This window comes from Capricornis sumatraensis, chromosome 23 (genome assembly GCF_032405125.1).
Source record: "Capricornis sumatraensis isolate serow.1 chromosome 23, serow.2, whole genome shotgun sequence".
Taxonomy (NCBI): domain Eukaryota; kingdom Metazoa; phylum Chordata; class Mammalia; order Artiodactyla; family Bovidae; genus Capricornis; species Capricornis sumatraensis.
In genome coordinates, this window is record NC_091091.1 from 51,952,752 (window position 1) to 51,966,847 (window position 14,096).

The window sequence follows — 14,096 nt, forward strand, 5'->3', positions numbered from 1 at the left end:
CCATCACCAACTCCCAGAGTCCACCCAAACCCATATCTGTTGAGTCGGTGATGCCATCCAGCCATCTCATCCTCTGTGGTCCCCTTCTCCTCCCGCCCTCAATCTTTCCCAGCATCAGGATTTTCTCAAATGAGTCAGCTCTTCGCATCAGGTGGCCAAAGTATCAGAGTTTCAGCTTCAGCATCAGTCCTTTCAACGAACACCCAGGACTGATCTCCTTTAGGATGGACATGTTGGATCTCCTTGCAGTCCAAGGGACTCCAAGAGTCTTCTCCAACATCACAGTTAAAAAGCATCAATTCTCTGGCGCTCAGCTTTCTTTATAGTCCAACTCTCACATCCATACATGATCACTGGAAAAACCATAGCCTTGACTAGACAGACCTTTGTTGACAAAGTAATGTCTCAAATTACATTTAGGCTCCAATTACAATTCTTTTTCTCAGCTAATCAGTGGGTACTGTGGGCACAGAACTGATTGGCTGAGGACCCCAGCACTTTGGTCCTCACTGTTGATATTTCTGGGATTCTGTGTGGTCCAGGCCTGAATAAGGAACGGAAGACAATCACAGGGTGGGTGTGCAGAACCTGTGGGCCTATTGTAAGATGGTCTCAGTTTTGTATCCCTCTGCATGGGGACCCAGAACAACATGTCAAGTGCTAGAGATGAGCAGTCAGGGGACTTTGAGGTTAGGGAAACATTTATTGAGTGCCTGCTCTGGGTCTCTGGCTGAAGACAAGAGGCAGAGTGGGGCCAGGCTTTCATGCAGACTCCGGTGCCAGGTGTCCCGGGATGGATACCCCTCCTCCCCGAGCCGAGCACAGAGTCAGCTGAGGCAGTTGTATGGAAGTAGTGCCTTTATTTGCTGAAGTCCAAGCCATAAGCTCCAGAGCAGGGTGGGTTCTCCTTGCCTCGGGGCATCTGGTGCTACTTGGTGGATGGCTCTGGGTCTTTCTCCTCACTGACTCCAAGCGGCTTGGGACTGGCCTGTGGGAGGTCAGGGTTTGAGGTAGGAGTCTCCTCAGATTCCTGTGCCCACACCCTCCATGGGTCCTGCCCCTCCTCACCCCACACTGCCAGCCACTGCACTTTGGCCTGGGATGGGTCCCATTGGAAATGCCCTTCCCTGAGGACCATCTTCTGAGGTGCCTTCCCACCCACAGCTCCTCTCACAAGCTCTCTCTGCTCCCTGCACCAGATTCCAGGACTCACAGCTTCTCCTAGGCCAGCCTCCTCCTCTTGCTTGCTCTGGGCCTGGGCAGGGACCTGTATCCCAAGTTTTTCCAGCTCCTCCTTCAGCCTGGATAGAAAGAGGTCGGGAGTGGGGTAGGAGGATGTGGAGCGAGAAGGGTAGGACCGTAAAGGGACCAAGACACAGAGTCTGGAAGGGGGCAGAGACTCCCTCAGCCCCCTTCCCCTTGGGGACTTGGGGGAGGGGCTCCACGCCCACCTCTGCCTCTTCTGCTGCAGCTGCTGACACTTCTGCTGCAGCTGCTCCTGGCGCTGGGCCGCAGCCTCCAGCAGCTCCTGGGCTTTCCTGTTCTCCTCCTCAAACAGATGACTGAGGGTGGGGCCACGGGTGCTGGCAGCTCCCTCCCTCCACTCACTCGCCCCTCCCCACCCCTGTCTTACACCACAGCTGCTGCCTCCGGGCTGCGGAGGAAGAGCCCTTCACTGATCGTGTGGCCCTCGGCTCCAAACTGCGAGCGCAGACGATGCTTCACATCCTCCAGCTTTGCCTCCACCAGCTTCTCTGCAGCAGGAAGGAACGGATGGGCAGGGCAGGGCAGGGCAGATCAGGGTATCCCCATCTTCCAGGCCTCACCTTCCTTAAGCAACTGCTCCTTGCTGCTGTCCAGGGTGCCGATCTCCAGGGCCAGGCGCTCTGGTTTCTGGTGGATAATAAAGGAGACCTGTCCGCAACTCCTGGCTTTCTCCCACGTGCCTCAGAGGAGCCAGTCTGGATCTGGCCTTTCCTCCTGTGCCGCATTCCTGCACGCCGGGCACAGGCCGGCTTCAGGGCCTCTGCACTGGCCACTCCCTCTGTCTGGGCCTGCTCTACCCCAGGTGCCTGCGCTGCTCTGCAGGAGAAGCTCACGAGGTGGTCAGTGCTCAGGAATTCTGCAAGGGGGTCCTGCAAACACCAAAACTCGAGACTGTTCTCTGGAGAGTCAGTTATCAGTTCAGCACTGTAGCTCCTACTCTTCCCTCCAGGTGACCTCCCTGAGTCTTTCCATCCTGACTTTCACTCTCTCTGCCTATTTTCTTGTTTGGGATCCCTAGGTGGCAAACAGTGGCCTGCTTATTTCCCCACTATCTTCCCTGTGACTGTGATGGCCCCAAAGACATCCATGAATCTCCTTAATGGATAACCCCTCCTCGGTTCTTCAGAGTTCCTCTTGAACTCTTAAGGCCCCTGGGAGGCACCAGAGATGGGTGGGGAGGGTCAGTGAAGATGACAACCCCTGGAGGCACCGAGGGCGAGGAGGAGCTAGGTTCAGTGTGGCTCTGAAGATGGCTGCTGGGCTTGCTCAGGAACTGGGTGTGGCAGTTGACAGGAGGGAGGCCTGGGGGATGACACTGAGCTCTGGCCTAGTGCTGCCAGGGGAGGTGTGCCAGGTGGGTAGAGTAGCTCTGAGTGACTCACGTGGAATTCCCATAGGTCCTTATACTGGCCCATCAGATCCTCCAGTTTCTCCTCGAAATCCAACCTGGGAACCGAACACACAGGTTGAGGGGCTGTGGGCTGAGACGCCCCTCCCGACCTGGCTCACACTGGCGTCTTTATGCACAGACGTGAGGGAGCTGGCCTGTGCTCTTCACGCTGCCAAGCGCCTTTGCCTCCTTGGCCCTCCAAGCTTCCGCTCAGCCAGGCCTTCCAATCCCCATCCCTAGCATCCCCCCCTCCGCGCTTACAGCCCACCCAGCCCCCACGCCTTGGGGGCGGCCTCTACCTCAGCTGCCTCTGCTTGCCCCTCTCTCGCTGCAGCTGGGCGTCCAGGGCGGAGATGCGCTCCTCGCACTCCTGCAGCATGGTCCGCTTCCTGGCGAGAGGCGAGGCAGTCAGCACGCTTTCTGCACACTCTCCCCCTAGGAGGGGCCCGGGGAGGAGCTCCCATTTCCTTCTCTTGACATCTGTTCTAGCCTTCCAGATTGAGGTCCTTTCTGTAACTTTTGGGGTGGTATGAACACACGCCCTCTGGAATGTCATTGTGAAGATGAGGGAGATCAATGTGGGTGTGGTCACAGACACAAGCACACACATATTGATCTCATGTGAATTCCTCGAACATATTCAGTGTTGGTATGCTAGGAGCTTGGAGGCCTCTGGTCACAAAATGAGCAACATAAGCATTCAGGAGCTAGAGAGATGGGTGAATAGAAGGATAATGGGTGAATGGAGAGAGGCTGGTGGACAGATGGTTGGCTTGATGCCTAAATGAAGGGACAGATGAAACTATAAAAAGTACAGAATAAAAACCAGCTGAAGGAATTTAACTGACGTGCTAGCAAATGAATGATTATCTCAGTGAAAAAGATGGTAATCAACACTACAACCTACTGTTGGGAGTCACGGTCTCCCTAGTCTATAGAGGAAGATGAGAGCTGTGGGTCTAAGGCCGATTTCCCTTATGTATTTATTTTTTTTACCAGAATGAAGGGGTAGCGCTCAACAGGGGCGAGGTGGAAGCTCTTACCTCTGTGCCTCATTCTCCTTATCCTGGCAGTGGAGCCGGAGGACCCTCAGGGTCTCTGCAGGGAGAGGAAGTTAGGACCCCGTGACAGCCCATCATGGCTGAGGTCTGGGCAGGGGTAAAAACACCAGGTTATGTGAGGCCTCCTGAAGAGCTGATGGGACTCTGTCATCTACTATAGGTCTGGTGGGAGCCACAGGAAGGAGGCAAGGTGATTCAGGCTTCAAAAGGCTTTTACTGCTATAGAGTGGGTTTCTGAAAGGTGGCAAAGGCAAAAACCCTGGCGATAAAGTAGATGCAATTACCTTGCTTTTTGCTCAAGATCTCTTTCAGGCGTACTTTCTCTCCACTCACTGGAAAACATTGAAACATGTTTGGGCATCACCCAACACCCACTGTACCCTGAAAGACTGGGCTTGGCAAGGCCTACCCCAAACCCCAAATGTAGACCCCCTTCAAGGTAAGTCCCCTTCCCCTCTTGTGCGCACACTCCCTGTGGGCACCAAAGGGTGCTTGATAAAAGGTGGCTGACAGGACCCTGTGGAATGCCAGTGCAGTTACATGGAGGGAAGAGAAAAACACTTCACAACAACTTGGGTAAAGGCTGTGAAGAAACACATCAAACAGTAAGGGGCATGTGACTATGTGGGGGCAGGGTGCTGACTCTGGGTGGGGAGATTGGTGAAAGCCTCTCTGAGAAAGGGGCATTTGAGCTGAGAGCTGAATGATGTTGTTGGGCAGTAGGAATCTGTATTATATGGGGGAACTGCCTAGCAAAGGTCCTGAGGTAGGAGTAGGCTTGGTGGTGTTTCAGGAACACTCCCCAAAATAGAGTGGGATGGGGGAGATTGGTAGGCCCTGAGGTTGGCGAGGGTGCAGGAGTGCTTGGCCACAGCAATGATGCTGACTGTCTGGAATATTGGGTTCAAGGATGTGTGACACTGTGGGGACCTCTGGGTGATCCCCCCGGGCTTACATGAGTCCAGTTCTTTCTGCAGGGTCTCCCAGACGGTCCGGGCGTCTCCCAGCTCCTCACTAGCTTTCTTTTTTGCTGTGCCAAACCGTAGGACATCGTGTAAGCATCTGTCCTTGCAAACATTTCACACTTGTCTTCAAGTAAACCTAGAGGGGCCCTTAAGAGGATTTTACAGAGCAGGAAACAAGTCTTCCAGAGCCAAAGCCCTTCTTGGGCTCAGGTGACAGCAGGGCCAGGTTAGTAAACGTGACTGCAGCACCTGTATTTGGATGGACCAATCCATGTTTGGTTTAATGCTCCCCTGTTTCAAAACACTAAGTAATTTTGAATAAGGGGCTCTGCAAATCACGTAACTACGCCTGGCAGACAAGCCAAGGTCCTGAGCTCACCTTGCTGAACCTCATTAATCCGGTTAATCAGGACCTCAACCCTGGGCTCTAGGCTTCCCACTGCAGGGAGAAAAGGAGGTTGAGTGAAAACGACAGGGCAGGCAGAGGAAGGTGGATGCCCTCCAAGAGCTCACATTCTGGGGAGGGGAGGCAGGAACACACAGAGATACCGAGTCAGGCTGTGATGACTTCAAGTGAAACAGAGGAACAAGAGATTAGAAAGGGAAGCAGTGCGAAGTGACCCTTCAGATGTGGCGAGACCTCTTGAGGGCCCCAAATCAAGTGAGGAGGGCAGGCCTTGCAGTTCCCTGGGTGGGCGTGGGAGACAGTCAGGGCAAAGGCCTACTCGAGATAGGGCCATGGGTGGAAGGTGCCTGGTAGAAAGAGGAGAGCAGAGTTGACGTGGAGGGAAGGAAGGTAAAGATGAAATCCTGGAAATTCAGTAGAGTGTAGAGGGAGCCAAATGGATGGCCAGTAAGGGGCCTGAAACTGTGTTTTGGGAAAATGTGTTGCTTTTATCCCCTTATACTTAAGTTTTGAATCATGGAGTCATATTTTTACTTCAGAAAATTAACTTTTGAAACTAAGAGAGAACAAATGAGTTAATTTCCCAAGGTGGTGAATCTGGTGGCTTAGAATTCATTCCACGTCTGCCTGACCCCAAACCTCGGGCTGAGCCTCAGTTATAGAGGAGACACGTGACCTTTCTGCAACTTCTTCACCATTTCCATCAAGTCTTCAATTTTCTGTGAAGACCTGGCCTGCTCTGTGGAGACAAAACCAAACATTTTAGTGTGTAGTAACGAGAAGCCTAAGGAAGGATCTCGTGGCAGGCTGGGATTGAGGTGGGCTGAGGGCAGGTCTCCAGCCAGAGTGGTGCCTCTGCTCCTTGACCTGAGGGAGACACTGCAAAAGAGATGAGTCAGAGAGACCCCTTCATGGTCGTCTTTTCCTAAAGGGCGAGCGACACCACAGATTCCCCCTTAAAAAGACTCAGAGCAAGAGAAAGGGTACGTTCTTACTGTGGACACTGGTCAAGGCTTGGTCAAAGCTCAGGATGTAATAACAGAAAAGAAGTAGTATTAAGAATTGGAAACAAGGAGTTAGAAGTCACTGTAACTGGTAGGTGACATAATCAACTTTAGATTTATAGAGAATATTAGCCATAAATCTCAGAAGGAATAGTGAGAAAATTTAATGATGTATCTTTAAACATATAAACACAAATAGCTTTTCTATACATATGTTTCATATTCAGTTCAGTTCATTTCAGTCACTCAGTCATGTCTGACTCTTTGCGACCCCATGAACCGCAGCACACCAGGCCTCCCTGTCCATCACCAAGTCCCGGAGTCCACCCAAACCCATGTCCATTAAGTTGGTGATACCATCCAACCATCTTATCCTCTGTCGTCCCCTTCTCCTCCTGCCTTCAATCTTTCCCAGCATCAGGGTCTTTTCAAATGCATCAGCTCTTTGCATCAGGGGGCCAAAGTATTGGAGTTTCAGCTTCAACGTCAGTCCTTCCAATGAACACCGAGGACTGATCTCCTTTAGGATGGACTGGCTGGATCTCCTTGCATTCCAAGGGATTCTCAAGAGTCTTCTCCAACACCATAGTTCAAAAGTATCAATTCTTTGACGCTCAGTTTTCTTTATAGTCCAACTCTCACATCCATACATGACCACTGGAAAAACCATAGCCTTGACTAGAGGGACCTTTGTTGACAAAGTAATGTCTCTGCTTTTTAATATGCTGTCTAGATTGGTAAATAATTTCCTTCCAAGGAGTAAGCATCTTTTAATTTCATGGCTGCAATCACCATCTGCAGTGATTCTGGAGCCCAGAAAAATAGTCAGCCACTGTTTCCACTGTTTCCCCATTTATTTGCCATGAAGTGATGGGACCAGATGCCATGATCTTAGTTTTCTGAATGTTGAGCTTTAAGCCAACTTTTTCACTCTCCTCTTTCACTTTCATTAAGAGGCTTTTTAGTTCCTCTTCACTTTCTGCCATAAGGGTGGTGTCATCTGCATATCTGAGGTTATTGATATTTCTCCCGGCAATCTTGATTCTAGCTTGTGTTTCTTCCAGCCCAGCCTTTCTCATGATGTACTCTGCGTATAAGTTAAATAAGCAGGGTGACAATATACAGCCTTGATGTACTCCTTCTCCTATTTGGGACCAGTCTGTTGTTCCATGTCCAGTTCTAACTGTTGCTTCCTTACCTGCATATAGGTTTCTCAGAAGGCAGGTCAGGTGGTCTGGTATTTCAGAATTTTCCACAGTTTATTGTGATCCACACAGTCAAAGGTTTTGGCATAGTCAATAAAGCAGAAATAGATGTGTTTCATATTAACTTGCTTATAATCAATATAGGCATTTATTTTTAATCCTTAATAAGTTAGTAGATCCAGGCAATTATTAATAGTGCTATTAACATGACAATAAAAATAACTGGACATCATGAGCTATTTGATGTAAAAATACAACGGAGGATTCTTGTCAAAAAATGATGCTAACACTTGTTAAGCCTATCAATCTAAATAACCAATTCAGAGGAAATACAGGGACAGAGGGCCATTTAAGTGGCACATGTGCATGCAATTAGCAACATCCACACTGGGAACCCTCACAGGAAAAGCAACTCAAGTTTCTTTAATTTAGAAAGATTTTAGGGGAAAAAGGAGAAAGGAAGACCCTTACAGACAAAAAGAGATTAAAGAATCATATCAACCAATCTCAATAAATAGACAATATTTGGATTTTGATTCAATCCAATGTGCTTTTAAAAATACTGATGACACAATCAGGGAAATTTGAACACTGACTGTAGACGCTGGAAATGAAGGGATTATCGTGGCTGATATTCAGGCGTGGGCTTCCCTGGTGGCTCTGATGGTGACGAAGCTGCCTGTGATGCAGGAGACCCAGGCTCAGTCCCTGGGTCAGGAAGACGCCCTGGAGAAGGGGATGGATACCCACTCCAGGATTCTTGCTTGGAGAATTCGATGGACAGAGGAGCCTAGTGGGCTACATTCATGGAGTCACAAGGAGCTGGACACAACTAAGCGACTAACACACACATTCAGAAGTGGTAATGCCACTGTGGTTACTTTTCTGAAAATAGTACTTATTTTTTAGAGATATACATGCAAATATTTATGGATATGTTATGATGCCTGGGGTACTTCAAAATAAAACAGTGGAGTAGGTGGTAGGGAGGGGCTGAGGATAATGAAGAAACAAGATTGGTCAAGAGCTGATAACTGCTAAAACTGAAAGATGAGTTCACAGGGTAATTATCCTTAGTTCTTAATTTTTTTTAAATTGAGTTATAGTTGGTTTACAATGTTGTGTACTTTTCTCCTTGCACAGCAAGGAGATTTGGTTATAAATCTATACATAAACATTTTCAGATTCTTTTCTATTATAGATTACAAAATATTGAATATATTGAACATAGTTCCCTGTACTGTAGGGTCCTGTTGACTGTATTTGCATTTCGATTCCACACATAAATGATATCATATGATATTTGTCTTTTTCTGTCTGATTTACTTCATTTAGTATGATAACCTCTAGGTCCACCCATGTTGCTGCAAATGGCATTATTTCATTCTTTTTATCTTGTTAGTTGTTCACTCACTAAGCCATATCCGACTCTTTATGACCTCTTAGACTGCAGCACACCAGGCTCCTGCCCTCCACTATGACCCGGAGTTTGCTCAAACTCTTGTCCATTGAGTCGGTGATGCCATCCAACCATCTCATCCTCTGCTGCCCCCTTTTCCTTTTGCCTTCTTTATTTCCCAGGATCAAGGTCTTTTTCAGTGAGTCACCTCTTTCCATCTGCTGGCCAAAATACTGGAGCCTCAGCTTTAGCATCAGACTTTCCAGTGACTATTCAGGGTTGATTAACATTGTATAGGAGGATTCTCTTGTCTCCACACCCTCTCCAGCACTTATTATTTGTAGATTTTTTTTCTTGAATGTCATTCTGATCATTGTGAGGTGATACCTTAGTGTAGTTTTGATCTGCATGTCTGTAATAATTAGCAATGTTGAGTATCTCTTCATGTGCATATATTCTTTTGTATATGCTTAAACCTTTCCATAATAAAAAGGTTTTAAAAAATCACCCAAACAACCAATCAAAAGAGAGAAGGTAAGTAATCATTTCTACAGAAGAATGGAAAAATGAAGAAAACAGGTAAGCAAAAACTACACTAATGGTTAATAATATCTGAAAAGATGTATGACCGTAGTCATAATTAAAAAGGTGAAAATGACATGCGGCATCTAGCAGCTTGGTAAGGACGAGTAGGTCTGATAATGCCTTGTGCTCATTACAAGGTAGAGAAACAGGCACTAATGCACACTGACAGACTGTGAACTAATGGAAACTTTTGGAGGACAGGTTGGCTACTTCAACATTTTCAAGACAAAATTTCACTTCTATGAATTTATCCATCAGATATGCTTGGTTACATATCTATGTCAAAAATGGGAAACTTGAATGCCCAGCACTAGAGAACTTATGATTCAAGCTCACAAGAGAATACTGTGCAGTCATTGAAAAGGAGGTAGCTTTATGTGTACTAACAATGAAAGAGAGCCTAGACAGACTGAAAGAAAAGAAAGTACAAAACAGTACAATATAGAATCCCATCTGGCTGCAGAAAGAGGTGAAAAAAATATTTTGTCTGTCTAAAAATATATGTGTCTTATTTCTAGAAAATTTCTGGCTCAAGTCACACAAAAATATTTTCAACAGTAGTTCTTCTGGAGAGTAGAAGTGGAAGGATAGGTAAGAGAATGTTTACTTTTCACTGTATACTTCTGCATATGGTTTTACTTTTAAATGTTGAACAAAATGACCCAAAAATGAATTTATAGTTTTCTTGAGCAATCATTTGTCCAGGTATTATTAATAGACTAGGCAGTGAGCTGCACCTTTATTTTTTTCTGTATTGCATAGTAAAAGGTAAGGCACAGAGTGGGAAAGCAGAATATATCTGTTGAACAGGTCAACTAATATATTGTTAATAAAAAAAAAATCAAGGGTACAACTGCCTATGTTATTATATGAGCCCCCTACTTTTTACTTCTTATTTTAAAAAATTTCAAATTCACTTAAAAGTTGCAGAAATAGAACACACAGCTCTATATGCCATTCACCCCAATTTTACATTTGCTAATAATCATAAACTTTAAGAATAATTTGCAGATACAATTCTTCATTACCCTCAAATACCCCAGTGTGAAGTTCTGAAGTACAAGGACATGCTCCTGTGTAGTAACAACAGTACAACAATTAAAACAGAGACTAGCAGTGAGAGATATTAACATGTGATCATCAAGTGGTACTTTAAAAATGTCTCCTACTTTCACTTTTACAAATTAAAAGTTCCACAAGTATCAGTTACATAGTCCTGGTAGAAAAAAACAAATATTAAGGTTAAAAACTTTTCCTTCACCTTTGCATTGCCCTTAGAAACTAGATTGGAGAAGGCAATGGCAATCCACTCCAGTACTCTTCCCTGGAAAAGCCCATGGACAGAGGAGCCTGGTAGGCTGCAGTCCTTAGGGTTGCTAAGAGTCGGACACGACTGAGTGGCTTCACTTTCCCTTTTCACTTTCATGCATTGGAGAAGGAAATGGCAACCCACTCCAGTGTTCTTGCCTGGAGAATCCTGGGGATAGGGGAGCCTGGTGGGCTGCCGTCTATGGGGTTGCACAGAATTGGACACGACTGAAGCGACTTAGCAGCAGCAGAAACTAGATCCCTCCATCAGAGTCATCAATTAGGAAAGTGGCCTCCAGACATCTTTCTGTGCAAACTACACAGTATTGCAGTTTTTCTATCTTGCTTTACTCTCATAAAAATGTTTTGAAGATCATATTGTGTCTGTACGTCTAATGCTTTTAACGTGGACTTGGTTAAGTGTATTTTAACTCTGCTTCCTCTTCATTTTAGAAATCCACTGCACAGGTATATCCCAGTGTGCATGGGATTTAGCTATTGCCTTCCCAAGTTTTCCTACCACCATTTAAGCTCCAGTCACTATCCGATCCATGCATCTATGTATGTCTTGGGTGATCCTATAGGAATGTGACCAAAAAGGGGAAAAGATAATTTAAATGTTAAAATTTGTGCCAGAAGGACTACTGCAAAGCCTTCACCCTTTCTTCCTCTCATCAGAGTATGACATGGTCTGTATCTTTACACTACCGTTAGGGCTAGATAGCACCACTGCCCCCTTTTTAGAACAACCCAGTAGACTGAGAATGGAACCTTGATGTCTCATTTTCTCTCACTGCTGTAGAATGTTTGTGTCCCTCCATTTTTCATTTGTTGACTTCCTAAAGTCTGATGAGACGGTATTAGAGGGTGGGGCCTATGGGAGGTGATTAGGTCATGAGGCTGCAGCCCTCATGAATGAGATTAGCACCTTGTAAGAGACCCCAGAGAGCTCCCTTGCCCATTCTGCTGACACAGATGGACATCTAAGATTCAAGAAACTGGTCCTCACCACAGGCAAGAAATGGTGTTTCACCAGTTATAAGACACTGGTGAAGTCAACTGCACCTAAATATGCTAGCTCAATGAACTTGAAACAAAGATACTAAGAGGCTTCTTTAGCACAGTGGCGAACACAGTAGGTGCTTAAGAAAAGAGATCTATATACATCTGTTCTGGTTTTCTTTTTGTTCTTAGCTGAGGATTGTTACTGAATGCCACTCCTCCCTGCTCCAAGCAAGCTTTCTGTGCTAAGTTTATTTCAGTATTTAAACCTTCATTTTATTTATTAAAAAAAAAGGCCACAAAGCACCTGTCATGTACCAAAACTGACTACTGCCTGCAGGTGTGACGGATATGACCAAGACGGGTTCATGAGAGAATCTTAATAAGGGGAGACAGGTAGGCCAAGCAGAGCAGAGTCAAGCTGAGGGATGCGTGTTCCTTGTACAGTTCTCTCCCCTTTTGTGTTAACACCCAGGGGCATATCCTTCGGGGGTGGACAAGCCTGGGAATATTTTTTATCTTTCTTCTCTATTCTAGGCTGTTATTTCAGAAAACTTTCTAACTGTAATGAGCTGCCATGCCTCTCCTTTCCCGGTGAGGTGGGAGCCACTGTTCAATAGCTCAGAGTCAGGAAGAAAAAAAACGTAACGCTCTGCGGGGCGGTCTGGATCCTGGTTTGGGGGGAGGGGGAATCTATTGTTGAGGACCATCATGGAACAACAGGGAAATTCAGGGGTTCGGTGCTGTGAGATGAGAGAAATGGGACAGACTCCTTCCCTCGGGTGACACGGGCCCGAGAACAAGTCCCTTTCTGTTGCAGGAGATGCCTGTGGAGACGCTCAGGATCAGACTGAAAGGATGCCCTCTGCCTACTTTAACCTACTTAAGCACAGCAGATGGGGCCAAAGGAAGTGAGCGAACGTGGGGCACGGGCCTGTGGGTGATTCCTCGCGGCACCCGGCAGAGCCGCCAAGATCCTTCCCATGGGGCTGACGGTCCTTTTTCCTCACGCCCGCCCCGACTCTGAGGAAGAGGCGCCCGCGTGCGCTCCCTGCCTGCCCAGCCCTCAACAGCCGTGGTCGGGGCCGCCGCCAGGCCCAGCTCTACCTTTGGCCTCGTCAGTGGGGCCCACGGCTCCCGCCGCTTCCGCACTCGACGATCCCGGCCGCCCAGCCATGTCCTCTCGGTTCGCCGGCGCCGGCGCCTCCTCCGGGATTGGACGGAACCCGGGCCAGGGGCGGGGCGTCCTCAGCACGCCTGCGCAGTGCACCTCTGCGCCGTACCCTCCTTCCAGCCGGCGGCTAGGGGGACGGTTGGGCAAGCGCCAGGGCGCACGCCTGAGTCCACCCAGAACAGATTCCGTGCAGAGCAGGTGTGGGGCGCGCACGGATCTTCCAGGCTGGTGATTGGCTGGTTGAGGAGCTGGCGACCTGCTAATGACAGAGGTCTCACGAGGGACTGCCCCATGTGGCGTTGCCCACCTTGCGAGGAGGGCACCTGAACCTGGTGGTGGGGAGCCGAGTCTCTGCACATGTTGAAAGGTTGGCAGTTTACCCAAGGACTCTGGCTTTCTGGAGGGAGGCCATAAATTGCCCCCCACCCCCTCCTTATTGCAAAATTCAGACTTAAATTGAAGAAAGTCGGGAAAACCACTAGACCACTCAGCTATGAGCTCAATCGGATCCCTTACGATTATGCAGTGGAAGTGACAAATAGATTCAAGGGGTTAGATCTGATAGAGTGCCTGAAGAACTGTGGACAGAGGTTCCTGACATTGTACAGGAGGCAGTGATCAAGACCATCTCCAAGAAAAAGAAATGCAAAAGGGAAAAGTGGTTGTCTGAGAGGCTTTACAAATAGCTGAGAAAAGAAGAGAAGCAAAAGGCAAAGGAGAATAGAAAAGATATACCCCTCTGAATGCAGAGTTCCAAAGAATAGCAAGGAGAGATAAGAAAGCCTTCCTCAGGGATCAATGCAAAGAAATAGAGGAAAACAACAGAATGGGAAAGACTAGAGATCTCTTCAAGAAAATTAGAGATACCAAGGGGACATTTCATGCAAAGATGGGCTCGATAAAGGACAGAAATGGTATGGCCTTAACAGAAGCAGAAGATATTAAGAAGGTGACAAGAATACACAGAACTATACAAAAAAGATTTTTTATGACCCAGATAATCATGATGGTGTGATCACTCACCTAGAGCCAGAAATCCTGGATTCTGAAGTCAAGTGGGCCTTAGGAAGCATCGCTATCAACAAACTGAGTGGAGGTGATGGAATTCCAGCTATTTCTAATCCTAAAAGATGATGCTGTTAAAGTGCTGCATTCAATATGCCAGCAAATTTGGAAAACTCAACAGTGGCCGCAGGACTGGAAAAGGTCAGCTTTCGTTCCAATCCAAAAGAAAGACAATGCCAAAGAATGTTCAAACTACTGTACAATTGCAGTCATCTCACATGCTAGCAAAGTAATGCTCAAAATTTTCCAAGTGAGGCTTCAACAGT

At 47.2% G+C, this 14,096-nt stretch overlaps 1 protein-coding gene across 1 annotated transcript; it reads right to left on the minus strand.

Annotated features, from left to right (window-relative positions):
* Positions 1–767: 767 nt before the first annotated feature.
* SYCE1 (synaptonemal complex central element protein 1) lies at positions 768–12,787 on the minus strand. Its single transcript, XM_068961431.1, has 13 exons — positions 12,699–12,787; positions 5,765–5,827; positions 5,062–5,121; positions 4,673–4,747; positions 4,002–4,049; positions 3,700–3,754; positions 2,956–3,045; positions 2,649–2,712; positions 1,827–1,893; positions 1,634–1,754; positions 1,452–1,562; positions 1,214–1,301; positions 768–988 (listed from the first exon to the last, which is right to left on the minus strand). Exons 1-13 carry the CDS (start codon positions 12,766–12,768, stop codon positions 929–931), a joined length of 972 nt encoding a protein of 323 aa, XP_068817532.1. The 5' UTR covers positions 12,769–12,787; the 3' UTR covers positions 768–928.
* Between the last annotated feature and the right edge of the window lie 1,309 nt (positions 12,788–14,096).

Excerpts from the sequence above, each read along its gene's own strand:
- SYCE1 (XM_068961431.1), bottom strand. The coding sequence starts at position 12,768 with ATGGCTGGGCGGCCGGGATCGTCGAGTGCGGAAGCGGCGGGAGCCGTG. Across the intron at positions 1,755-1,826 it reads GGAGCAGTTGCTTAAGGAAG|AGAAGCTGGTGGAGGCAAAG; the intron begins GTGAGGCCTGGA and ends TTCCTGCTGCAG. Across the intron at positions 1,302-1,451 it reads CTGCAGCAGAAGAGGCAGAG|GCTGAAGGAGGAGCTGGAAA; the intron begins GTGGGCGTGGAG and ends CTTTCTATCCAG.